Source organism: Mytilus trossulus, chromosome 2 (assembly GCF_036588685.1).
Source record: "Mytilus trossulus isolate FHL-02 chromosome 2, PNRI_Mtr1.1.1.hap1, whole genome shotgun sequence".
Taxonomy (NCBI): domain Eukaryota; kingdom Metazoa; phylum Mollusca; class Bivalvia; order Mytilida; family Mytilidae; genus Mytilus; species Mytilus trossulus.
The window spans coordinates 43234914-43249255 of NC_086374.1; the positions used below are offsets into that span (position 1 = coordinate 43234914).

Genomic DNA, 14342 nt, shown 5'->3' on the forward strand with positions numbered 1-14342 from the left:
GGACGAATCTTAGGATACTTTCGAGAACACCACCCCTGATCTTTTATTTAACAAAATCTGTCCATGAAAGTCAGGAATCTGTGAAATTAATCAAAAGTATATACTTTATGATAAAAACTTCGAGTCCAAAATGTTGACTTGAGTAAGTTCCCCAGCACAGTAGAAGACCTGGGGTGGTGTTCTCGAAGGTATCCTAAGATTCGTCCTAAGTCATAGATAAGTCCGATTTTAGGATGGACTTAGGATCGACTTAGGACACTCTTAAGTTGTGTCTCGAAGCTCTCTCAGACGAATTTTATGTTAGGACGTCCTAAACATTTCCTAAGTCGAAATTTTAAATGTTTTAAGTTATTTTTTGATAAAACATTTATTAATGACGAAAATTTTTAACAAAATTGTTTACGAATTTTATAATAACATGTACAGAATTAAATGCATAATTACAAATGTTATTATATAAAAAAGGATTGTTATTTAAACTTGAAAACAATTTGTTTTGAAATGAGAATTAAATTTGTTGTGTAATCATATCGTGAAACACCAAGTTCAAAGTTTAAAATCATGCACAATTTCTTTATATACGAGTTAATAACCGATGGTGCGTTTCATTTCATGTTCATTTTCACGTAAAACAATGAGCAAAAAGCGAAATCCAAACATTATTACACTAGGATGAAGATAGGATGCTCTTAAGACACCTTATTGGGTGTCCTTAAGTTAGGACGAAAAATGAGATATATTATGCGGGAACTTGGTCCCGTCTTTGTTATTCGTGTTGTAGTCTTTCTTTCATGGTTTTATCGATTCTTTTTACGGGGAACTGCTCACACAGATGTTACATTGTTTAAGAAATAATTGATGCCAGCTATACTTTATTGTAGTTTTAACATGGGTAGGCATTATATTCGTGATTATTTTTGCCAGAGCGATAGCGAGGGCTAAAATAACACGAATATAATGCCTACCCATGTTAAAACTACAATAAAGTATAGCTGGCATCAATTATTTCGATTCTGATTAGGACAATTACGGTAATATCTATGTTCGCTGTGTATAAAGTGTACGGTATTTGTGTAGGCTCTTCCATCAACCTTCCTGTCGATTTTTATCCAACTAGTTCATACCAGTTTAATTTGGCAAAGTTGTATAAATTTCTAAAATTCAAAATTGAACTACATCTACATAATACTTCTTAACTTCAATATGTTGAAGATTACAAGAAGGCACATGCTAGGGAAACAAATTAAAACTAAACATATTTACAATAATTGCAAGAAAAAACATTTTTTTTATTTTTTTTTTTTTTTTTGTATATAGTTAAAAACATGGTTTGATTTAGCAATACATATGTGGTTTTGCACCAGACTTAAAAGCTTCTAAGTCTGGGCTACAGGCTACTTGGTATGGTAGGGTATTCCACAACCTTATTGTTCTAGGAAAAAATGGATTGGAAACCTTGGTGGTATATTGGTAATTACGCCTATTTGTTTTTATAGGAGAATGGGGTTCGATTCCCTGCTAGGGTCAATCCATTTTATCAGAAATATGAAACAATTTTGTCATTTCAGTACAACAGTAATAGTAACCTATTCTTTGTTTTATATTTTATCATCGGAACATATGTTTCAATGAAATTAATATACTATGACATGCCTTTTTAACAGGAGAGATGAAACGTGTTTTTAGGGGGATGGGTTTTGAAGTTAGAACAGCCAACATGGACGTTGCTGTATCTAGGTCAACTATTTTCAATTACGAATTGTAACACATTGTTGTCATTGTTAAAGTATTAGTAACAAAATGTGTATCATTTTAGTGTTTGAAAGTGTTTTTAATTTAAGGAAATACATTAAATGCATACCATTTTGACGAAATTCATTTTTCTGCCGCAGTCAATATACGCATGTGCAAACTAATTTTATTGGATAATAAAGTATGGTTTCTTTACAAAGCTAAAGAAGCACGTCATATTAGAATTGGGAACTAGCTTGGACTCGGCATGACAACGGGACCTTTAAAAGACAATCCAGTCTGCTAACTACATTTTATTCTGGTTCACAGTCTAGTCATATATTTACAATAGTTACAATAAAGATTACATAAGTTTTCCATCATAGTTATACATCAAATATTTCGCGATATCAATCGAACAATAATACAAAAACCGACAATAGTATACGCGCCATAAATGAACAGTCGTGTAATCTGTTATCTCCCCTTATTTCGTTTACTTATAATATTCAATCAAATATCAAATTAAGAATTGTATTTTCAAAAGTTATCTATACGAATAAGTTAATTCCTTTTTTATATGTTAAGAATATTTTATACAAATCATTTACCTAAATTTTATGTCAAACTTTGTCTCCTATTTATTTAAACTGTACCACGATTTTACTTGTGAATGTGATTAAAATTACTTTACTGGAAAACATCTTTTAATTCTTTAAACTCGTTTCTGCTTAAGTTTAAAAGATACACTATTAAACAAATTTAACATGTTTACTAACCTTTAAAAGACAATCCAGTCTGCTAACTACATTTTATTCTGGTTCACAGTCTAGTGAACCAAATAGTTTTGCACGACTTTATATAGCAGACTGGACTTAATTTGACACGTAATATTTTGTTACTCATTACAATAGCTTTCTCTGATCTCTTTTAATAAACAATGGATTTTGTCGGTTAAAGGCAGAATTACTTAATCTTAATTGTTCAAGTCTATTAATTTTAAAAGTATATACAATTATCTTTATGCCTTCGAAGCTGACACATTTATCAATTTAATAGCTGGGGGACATTTTTGAGACAACGTTATCAAATATGCTTAAAAGATTAAACACTTTACATTTATATTTTTAGGAAATTATTCTATAAACAAGTTAAACTTTCTTTAATTTAGTTTATTTACGTTTATTTTTCTGTCATTTAATTTTACAATTAAATGACAAATATTCTCTTTAACTTCTGTGCAATTCTTCAATTATTCACCAACGCTTTACTTGTAATTTATTTATAAATCTTATCTTTAAGTATCACGCATTTTTGCATCATTATAGATATATCAAAAGTTAAGAGAGCTTCGAGAACTCGACTTAGGACAAAGACTTGTCATAAGATAGACTTAGGACACGTCCTAATCCTAAGATAGCTTCGAGAACACCACCCCTGATATTTAAAATAGTTATTATTTAATTAGATTTCTATCTAATTCTGACACCTGTCGTAATCACTAATCAAGCTAATAATCATGTCATTTAAGTTTTTACACCTGAGACATCGAATACATTTAATTGAATTACCTGATAATCAGTTGGCAATTAGAATCCAATCAAAGATTACAGTGAATTGAACTTTTGATTAAAGAATACAAAGCTGGCTCTCTCGTTTTTGTAGATAAAACTAAATAGTTGACATGGATTAAATTGAATTGAGACCACCAATATCCCAGTAACAAATTTTTGAAAAACAACAACAATGTAAATGCAATATGACCTGAAATAATTAATGAAGGAGTACACTTGGCAATGCGTGTTCGAACCCTTTATAACATGTATATAGAAATTAAGGAACATGGAGTAAACTTGCACGGACATCGAACACAAAGTTACTAACTAGTCTGTCAATTCATTTAAATTCAGTCATAAAAAAATATCACCTTATAGTCTTTCAGTTTCTCTTCGAAAACATTCGAAGTTTGATTACTATACAGGCGGAGACCCGGGGCCTGTTTATCGAAGCTCTCTTAGGATTAGGACGTGTCCTAAGACCAACTTAGGACACATCTTAGTCCTAAATGGGTTTATCGAACATGTCGCAACTTAGGAAAATCCTATGAATTGTCCTAACTTTAGGATACCAATTTAGGTGTCTTAAGATGGTCTGAGGATGGTCCTTACTTTAGGATACATTCGAATTTCGTCTTTTGTTCATTTTCACGCGTATTATTTTTAAAGCAGTAGTAAACATAGTTGAATTTCTCCGTAATGATATGAATGATGCACGAGATTTGCATTTGCACTGTTAAAGAATAAAAATGTGACACTTCGAATTCAACTCACTCAAAAACATGTTATGATTTTTACGTATTATCTATCTTGTTTACAGTTAGTTTGTTATTCTTTTATTTTTGTGTCGTTTTGTTTCATACAGTTTAAATGTACAATTATTTTACAAAAAATATTTATTACCTTTAATTTAAAACTACAAATTAACCTTATTTGAAATAAAATTATTGATAAAATATGATATCATAATTTTTTATTTTTTTCATATTTTTTCATATTCGGTTTGTATTTTCTTTTCCGCTAATACTTAGGACATCAGTTAGGACGTCCTAGCTAAGATATTCCTAAGATAGCTTCGATGTGCATGCTGAGACGTGTCGTAAGTCGGTCCTAAGTTTATCCTAACTTCTGTCCTAAGAAATTATAAGGACCGATCTTAGGACAGTTTCGATAAACAGGCCCCCGGTTGAAACAGAACAAAAGAATCGAAGCTCTTTGTAAGAGAAGGCGATAAATGCTTACTATAAGTTTAACTATACTTACAAAATTTTTAAAAGTTAATAGAAACAAATAAAATGACAATTTTCTTCTCAATTACGAAGTGTATTATTTTAAAAACACCATTTGCATAATTTTTCAATTTATCTAGTACATAGTTAAGCAGAATAATTAGTTATCAAGTCGACGACATGGGTATCTCTCAAGTTGGATGTAGAAATGCATAAGCTGGAGCTTGCATGTCAGTTAACTGCTAATAGTCTGTTGTTATTTATGTATTATTGTTATTTTGTTTATTTTCTTTGGTTACATCTTCTGACATCAGACTCGGACTTCTCTTGAACTGAATTTTAATGTGCGTATTGTTATGCGTTTATACTTTTCTACATTGGTTAGAGGTATAGGGGAGGGTTGAGATCTCGCAAACATGTTTAACCCCGCCGCATTTTTGCGCCTGTCCCAAGTCAGGAGCCTCTGGCCTTTGTCAGTCTGGGCACATGACGTTTGCTCTTTTTTACCTGTAAAACGATAGGACATTTACGCTTCAAATACTATGGACATTTGCGCTTTTAATTTTGATTCACCTGTATTAAATTGATCGGACATTTGCGCTTTTTACCTATAGTCGACTACCTGTAATCTTAATGGGAAGTTATCACTACGTGAATAAATTTAACTTATATTTGTCATTAGTTAGTTTACATTTACACAGTCTTGATCATGGATTTTAAAGTTATAGAGACTAGACCGGGTTATGGTTGTTGTTAGAAATTTATTTCCAGCAGCTCTCTTGAAGTGCTGCCGTTTCAATCTGTCCCAAGCTGGTGGAGAAAAAATCAAGCATTAGGACTCTCCAAAGAATACAAGGAATGTACAACTGAAGTGGGAAGGAGAAACTCGATCATTTATTTGAGATGTGGTCTAAGTACCAATCAGGACAGGTAACAAGAGAAAACTGTGTTTACTCATTGGGCTTCAAATATTAAGCCAAACTGAGCTGTTATTGTGATGACAGTACTTGATTTTATTTCTTTTAAAAATGTTTACTTTAAGCTGTACATAAACTTTTAAACACATATCAACAATGTGCTATGAAATGAATTTAAACTTTTAAAGCCCGGATAAAAGAGGAGGGAAGTCATAGATATGTATATAAAAAAAAAGCGCAAATGTCCTATGTAAAAAGCGCAAATGTCTATTTTTAAAAAGCGCAAATGTCCTATGTTTTGAAGCGCAAATGTCCACAAAAAAAAAGCGCAAATGTCCTATGAAAAAGCGCAAACGTCCCGTGCCGGTCAGTCTTGTATTATTTTAATTTTAGTTTCTTGTGTACAATTTGGAAATTATTATGGCGTTCATTATCACTGAACTAGTATTTATTTGTTTAGGGGCCAGCTGAAGGACGCCTCCGGGTGCGGGAATTTCTCGCTACATTGAAGACCTCTTGGTGACCTTCTGCTGTTGTTTTTTTATTTGGTCGGGTTGTTGTCTCTTTGACACATTCCCCATTTCCATTCTCAATTTTATAACCTCCGATTAAAAAAAAAAACACGGACGGAAAACATATCAATCTATTAGTTCAGTAATTTTCGTGTCTGCCCTTCCATTATGTTACTCAAGAAAAAAATCATTTTTTTTTTAACATACATCAAGGATTTGTATGTACAAATCCTTGCATACATGTATAATCAACGTGTACATCGGCGATTGTGAACACCGTCCGGTCAACTTTTTAGCAGAAAAAACATTTTTTTTCTCCATAAATTTATATTTTCGTATAATTTATCTATAAATCTTACAGTTTTCTGAATTTCTTGGACAAATATTGTAAAACAAAAGAAATCAAAAGGCATATTAACCCAAAGAAAAGAAACAAACACTGAACGTATATTTGGTCTATGCCACGATCACCATGACCCAGAACTTTTCATAAAGGGGAGTGGGTGGGGGTTGGGGTCTGACTGACATAAAAAAGGGGGGGCTCCAGTCATGTTTCAATGATTCCCTATATAATGAACCAAATTTTTCCCACGAAAGAGGCGGGGTGGGGTTGGGGGGGGGGGGGGGGGAGCAGACACCCGGGATCGGCCTATTGTCACAATGTAAATACAAAATCAATTTTTCAATTTTTACAAAATAATTCACAGTCATATAATTATTAGACGAGTACGAGAACAGACAACCATCTGTGTGCCTGTGGAGAACCGGCTTTAATTTCTTTTATGTTTGTCCATTTTTCATAAGAGCTCTTTCGAAAAGTAAAGGATACAAAAGTTTCCCAATTTTACAATGTATTATACTATATCATGTGATGAAAAGTAAAGTACGTATACTGTATTATAATGTTATACACAGACTGCCGATAAGTCTTAAAAACGATAGTTTCGGCATCGCTTGCTTCATCAGATTTATAAATTGGTACTAGGATAGCATCTGACCATGCTGGTGGGAAAGATCCCTAAATTCCGGCTTATTTAATATTACATTAAAATAGTACATAAAAATATGGCATGATAAATCCTTGTATTCCGAATGAAAAATTAATTCAGTAAACAGCCAGCTGGAACATGGTTTTTGTCACATGTAAGTTCACGAATTACCCTTAAAATCTCATGTTGATATTAATTATAATTAGTGGATTGCATAGAAAAGACTCCTTAAAAGTCAGTTTTACATTAAGTTGTACATCATGTAGGTGTGAATGAGAAAATTGAGAGTGGAAATGGGGAATATGTCAAAGAGACAACAACCCCTTCCAAAAAGCAGACAATATAGCCATAGGCAATCAATCCGGGGTCTTCAACGCAACGAGAAAATCCCGTACCCGGAGTTGGTCCTTAGCTGGCCCCTAAATGAAATTGTGTACTAGTTTAGTGAAAATGAACTTCACTCTAAACTCCAAAACATATGAATGAACTTTAATTAAAAAAAAACATACAAGAATAACGAAGGCTATAGAGGCTCCTGAGTAGGGAAAGGCGAAAAATTGCGACGGGATTAAACATGTTTTGTGAGATTTCAACCCTCCCCATTACCTCTAGCCAATGTAGAATAAAGAAAACATAGCAATACGCACAGTGAAACTCAGTTTAACAGAAGTCCAATTCCGATGTCAGAAAAGATTACAAATCAAAACGACAATGATACATAAGTTAATAGAAGGCTACGAGCAGTTACTGAGATGCTAGTTCTAGACCTCAATTAAACTGATTGAAAATTATGTCTTCATCATATGAAAGTCCCTCTCGTTAAAAGGGGTTTAGTCTAATACCATCATAAAATATATGAGAAGAGCATAACCCGTATCATACCAATAACTGTTTTTTAGAATAAATGTGTTTATTTTCGATGCAAATTTAAATCCTTGTATGTTGTGAAATTACTTAAAATGAATTCAAAATCTTTTCCAAGGTTTTTTGCAATTGGCTAAGCTAACATGACTGTTAGTCGTTTCCACTCATGCCTCTTGGACCACTGTATGTAAATTCATTTGAAAGTTCGTATGAGAAAATCAATTAATAGTAACGGAGATAGGCCTATAGTTTAGCACATTGTTATACGTGGTTTAATTAATAGAATTAATATCAGCATCCTAAAATGGATTTCAAAATTGTTTCAACAATTTAAACGAATACTGTGAGCAATGGAACTTGCATGTGTTACAGTCAAATCGAATATTTACAAGACTGAGGCAAAGGCACTTGATAAAATAAAAACAACAAGAAAAGCAGAAAGTTTATTTTAAAATTGCATAAATTAAACACTGTACAAAGATACCACTGCATAATAATACTATGGAAATTAAAGAAATATCATTTAAAGCATCTGGAACTGTCCCCAGTCATGACTACACATGTCTTTTGTAGAGGTGTATTAAAGTCATATTTTTGTATATTAAAGAAAATATTGTATTTTGATGCTTTTGCTATAATTCATCGTCGCCTAGGGTTTAAAACGTTGATAACAAAATTTCTAAACTACACGAAATTTTCACCAATCATAAGCTGATAAAATAATTTATTCTATTATCCTTTATTATTATGATCGAGATTTCACCACTTACTTTGCTGAAGAAAGAAAAAACACTCGAAGCAAAGCATGTGTTGATAAATCTGTAAAACTTTAAACCAAGTTGGCTAAACAAAATCTACTTTTGTCATAGGCCTTAAAGTAAAACTGGAAATGAACCTAGGACATCTTCGTGTACTAGCTCTGATTTCACTGTAGGGGGTCTTGGCTTCATATTTTAAACTCAAAGGATATTATCATATGATGTTGATCAATTAAACATGAAGTTACGGGAAAGATTCGTTTCAAAAATTAAAACACAACTTTAAAAAATTCAAACTTTTCTCATGTTTTGGAAAATCAAAGTACTTTTTCTAATTTTTCTTAAGTTTTGCAATTGGGGAAATCAAAATACTATTTCTTAACAAAATTTACCCCGAAAAGTTATTAATTATTCTGCTTTAACAAAAAAATATAATTGAAAAATATCAAGTTTTTGAAAGAGTTTCTTTTTAACAATGATAATTAAAAAATAAAAAATAGTACCGATTTGTAAAGTATTTTTTTCTGATTAAACACCTACAGTCAAACGCTGTCAATATATATATATAATAGATTTAGAAGCTAAAGTATCCAATTAGCGGCTCTACGTAACTACATAACAATAAAAATATATTAATATTAAAAAGAAGATGTGGTATGATTTCAAATGAGACAACTTTCCACAAGAGACCAAAATGACACAGAAATTAACAACTATAGTAGCATATGCCAACAAAATACAATATATATATAATCATAACAAGTATTAGAGATAAAACATGCACTGTCAAAAACTGAATTGACCACTTAATTTTTGCAACATTGTGTTTGCAGTAATTAAATAAACAGCTGCGCCATGAGCGCATGATACGCCCGACGCCTTATGTGGAAGACTTATGCAATAATCATAAATAGTTTCTGAGAAAGTTTTAAGCAATAACCATATATTGTTTTTGAGACACAGTGGGACATGTGAAACCCCCACCCTGTTTTTTTTTACAAAATTCAAATATTACTAAAATAAAATTTTGAATAAAAACCCAAAAATATACAGATCTTTATATTAATATTACAAAGAAGTATGTAAAGTTTTAAGCAAAAATCATAAATCATTTTTGAGATACGGCGCGACATGTAAAAAAAACCCCTCCCTGTTTAACAAAATACTCAATAACACAAAAAGGAAATTTTGAATCATCACCAAAAAGTATACAGAACTTAAGATTAATATAACAAAAAAGTGTGTAAAGTTTTAAGCAATAATCATAAATCGTTTTTGAGATACGGCATTACATGTAAAAAAAACACCTCCCCCTTTTTTTTTTATATAAAATACTAATAACTCAAAAATGAAATTTTGAATCATCACCAAAAAGGATACAGATCTTTAGATTAATATAACAAAGACATGTGTAAAGTTTTAAGCAATAATCATAATTTTTTTTTGAGATATGGCGCGACATGTAAAAAAAAAACCACCCCCTTTTTTACAAAATACTCAAAAACTCAAAAAAAATGAAATTTTGAATCATCACCAAAAAGTATACAGATATTGAGATTAATATAACTAAAAAGTGTTTAAAGTTTTAAGTCATTATCGAGAATCTTTTTTGAAATACAGTGCGACATGTGAAAAAAACACCCCCCTGTTTTAGTAATAAAGTGCTGTAACTCAAAAAGTTGAAATCTTATTTTCACCGAAAGGTATACAGATCATTTTACCATCATAAGAAACACTTATATTACGTTTCATGAAATTTGGATGAGTCGTTCTCAAGTTATGGTGCGACATGTTTACGCCGGACAGACGGACGGACGGACAGACGGACGGACAGACGGACGGACACCGAACATTTGTATACCATAATACGTCCCGTCAAAATTTTGATGGGCGTATAAAAATGAACTAGCCTGTGTCGCTCACCTGCTTCTTCAACTATGACTACTTTTTGTTGTAACACTCATCATTACAGTGCAATAACTTCATGAAGAATAAACATAAAAATTTAATCGTTTTTAGTATTTAAAATTGTTGTTGTTTGCAGATCATATTTGCTATACTTAAAGTTAAAATTTGTCTATAATTGTAGTTTTCAAACAAATATGAAAAAAAACAAGTTTAAAATCACAATTAAGAGCAATGACTGACGATATGGGCCATGTATACTTATCCTGTCTAGGTGATTATTTTTGCTATTTGGATTTGTCTATCTATTTCCATGCATTTACCATATTAGTTTGCAAAGCATAATTTTCTAAAATTTTACAATTTTCTCTAATTTCAATTTTTTACCTTATTTTTTTGATAAAAATAAAAAAGATACCAACATTTTTAATTTTATTACTTTTTACACCAACATAATACTAGACTTCAATATATGTAGTTTAGTCATTAGTGTTGTTTTCTTGCGATGATGGATAATTGAAAACTGGAAGAAACTGGCTTTTCCCCATACATATTTCATTGCAAATATGCCATTTAAGCTCATATAATAAAATAATGTAAAATTCTTAAAAAATTGTAAAAAGAAATGTGTTCCCAGCCAGTATATTATACTGAAACGGTAAAATATGTGTTTGACCAATTTGTTTTTAGTTGAACAGTCCTGTCTGGTGCTCTCTGACATTGCCTCTTAACATTTTGATAATTCTTGGTATGTTTTTCAATATCTAAAGCATTTGCAAGATAAAAAAAAATATTACTATTTTTAGCAATGTTGACCATGTTTTTTGGCAAGCGGGATCATCGGACATAATTTATGAACTAGATATATCAAGGATGAGTCTGTCCAACTTTGGTTCCGTGGGTAAGATGATTGTAAAAATATATCGGATGACAGCAGACAACAGTCAACAGACGCCAAGTAATGAGAAAAGCTCATGTGTTTATTCGGTTCGGATGACCTAAAAAATAGACAAAAATAAAAATAAAGAAACTTAAAATATGCTTAAAGTTGTTATTCTTAACACACATTTAATAAAACATTAAAAAAGCAAAATATAAATAAATACACAAAAACGCAAAAACATAATAAACACACAAAATATCTTTATATAAAAAAAAAAAAAGCAAAACATCCTTTTTATTCATTGATTTCTTTGAAACAGTATTCACCAAAGACATATTTAACCAATTATCTTTTTGTACCAAATATGCAAAACAAGATAAACAGAAGACCTCAGACCTCGAGACCTCAGAAAGGGTCCCATGTGCATTTGGGCGAGGCACAGAAAAAAAATTGTACCGAGGGCGCATTACCTTTGTGCGCATTATGGGATTAAAAGGTTTAACGTTTGCGAGCAGCTTTTGATTTTGTGCGCATTTATTTTACAGATAAACTCAGAAAAAAAGTGTAACATAAATACAATTATATAAAAATATATTAAATTAAACCTTAATTAGTTAATTTTCATAACAAATATGACTATAGAATATTAATTTTGAAAACATTTTTAAAATAATTTTAATTTATATATATATTTTTTTTTATTTATTAAATTCTAATTAAAAAAATAAAGTGATCATAATGAATCCCGTTAAAGACTAAGCCATACACGTGACTTCATTGCAACTATTAATTTTCACTATATTTGATGGAGCAATTCGATAAGCTGTTTTAACATTTTTATTTGTACATTTTTAAGTGCTTGTGCATGATAAAACCTATCCTGCTCGAAATCCCTCATCCATCTCCTCGTTGTTTCGCAGTGGACTTAGACTGATGGAAGGGATACTTTCATTTGTAAATAACTGAATAAAATAATAAATACATAAGTAATATTACCTGTATTTACATGAAATTACCCGTCAAATAAATGATGCGTAAATGTTATCAATAGCTGCGCGCAAACGTAATGATTTTTTTTCGCGCAAATGTAATGGTAGTCGGCGCGCAAACGTAATGATTTTTCGCGCTAATGTAATGGTAATCGGCACACAAACGTAATGCATCGTGTACTGATACAACCGAATCAATACACTTCAGAGGTTGTTTTGTTTGCTTTTAGAAATTTTGTTAAACATGTAAGCGGAATCCCAACCCTCCCATACCTGGGACAGTGGTATAAAAGTACAACATGTAAGAACAAACTATAAACATCAGTTGAAAAAGGCTTAACTCATCAGATGGACAAACATATTTTTTTTTAGTAAAAACCAAAAACAAAATATGTATATACAAATTTGTGATCATAGACCATAAATCAATTAAAAAAAAAAAGAAATCACCGAACTTTAAAGCTAATTTTCACACAAAAGTAATGTTTATTGCTAAAGTAGAAATTTCATTTTCCACTGTGTGAATATAACATAATAAATCATCATGTTCACTCCTAATTCAAGAGTGAGAAGCAACATTTACGTACATTTACTATTTTTCGTGTAGCAAAACTTATTATATCATACCTGCCAACTGTCACTTTTTGCGGGAGATTTCCCCCATGGAGGCTCCAAAATTGAAATTTTGAAATAGCAACTTTGCCCATAATTTTAAACAAAACAATAAATTTTACAATGACTATAGGCTTGAAAAACTATGGAGAAGCCAAAAACCAACATTAAAATGTATTTGAAGGCTCCTTTGAAGGTTTTTTAGGACTATGGCAGCCATCTTGAACGCAAAACTCCCATGGGCATTTTGAAAAGTTGGCAGGTATGTTATATTTGATTTGAACTGGTTGTCATTTGATTTTTTCTTGTTATGATTATTCTATATTCATATTCGAAATGTTGACAGTGGTGGATCCAGAAATTTTGAAAAGTGGGGACCCAATGGCTGCCTAAGAGAGGGCCCAATCGCTTCACGCTTCAGTGAATCCCTATATAAGCATTAAACAAAATTTCTCAAAAGGGGGGGCCTGGGCCCCCCTTAATCTGCCTCTTTTTGAATTAACCACGCGTACATTATTAAATAACTTCACAATTAAAACATTTGCTTTGTTATTGTTCCTTGCATTATTTCAATGAGTAACGAAAATAATTTGATTTGATCATTTTATGTGAAAAAATGTGTCATACTTAAGATTTATTTAAAACAAATTATAGTAAGTACTTCTTAAACCGAGGTCCAAAGATCTTACTATAGATTTAAAGGGGGATATCTCTGTTCTGGCACTCCAACCCTGTTCTTTCGCTGAAATTGCTGTCCTTTGCCGGTTAAACCACGGTTTTTCAAAAGTCAGTTAGAAATAGAAGTAAGACTTCGATAGTCTCATGCTAGAACAATAACTTCCTTAAAACATGTCCATACTTTACATTTACAATATTAATAATATCAAAGTTCTTAATAAAATTAACGTTTCATGAAATGAAAGAATTGATTTCTAAATACATCATAAAAGTAAAAGTGCAAATTCTTTACAAAGCTGAATCAAAAAAACTGAATTTTGAAATGAAAAAAAACAACATTGCTGGTTTAATTGTCTAATCATGGAATCTGTTGTTTGATATCAAGAAGTTGATATACAATCATCTATACGCCGAAAATGATCACTTTTCGTTTGATTTGTAGTACATGTAATAGTCGTCGTCACCAGTTTCTTCTGTGAAAAGCTTGCTCAATTCCTCCTTGATTTGCTCAAATCCTGAACGTTTACGTGGATCATAGTGCCAACACTTCAGCATGATTTTGTAAAATCTATAGAAAAATATTTTATAATGAAGGTTAATAGTCAAGTCGTCATCAACTACGTAGTTCTGATACCAAAGGTATTCAATAACGAAGACTAAATAGATCAGTATCAAATCAAGCTTTTCTCTAAGATATCCAAATGGGTAAGGCCGATTTC

At 31.4% G+C, this 14342-nt stretch overlaps 1 protein-coding gene across 1 annotated transcript in view; it reads right to left on the bottom strand.

Moving 5' to 3' along the window:
* Positions 1 to 13955: 13955 nt before the first annotated feature.
* The window catches only part of LOC134705784 (neurogenic locus notch homolog protein 1-like), a 47639-nt gene continuing 47252 nt past the window's right edge, over positions 13956 to 14342 (bottom strand). Inside the window, exon 28 of the mRNA XM_063564500.1 lies at positions 13956 to 14191. Within this exon, the coding sequence (XP_063420570.1) occupies positions 14044 to 14191 (148 nt within the window). The 3' untranslated portion in view covers positions 13956 to 14043. The remainder of the gene's footprint in view (positions 14192 to 14342) is intronic.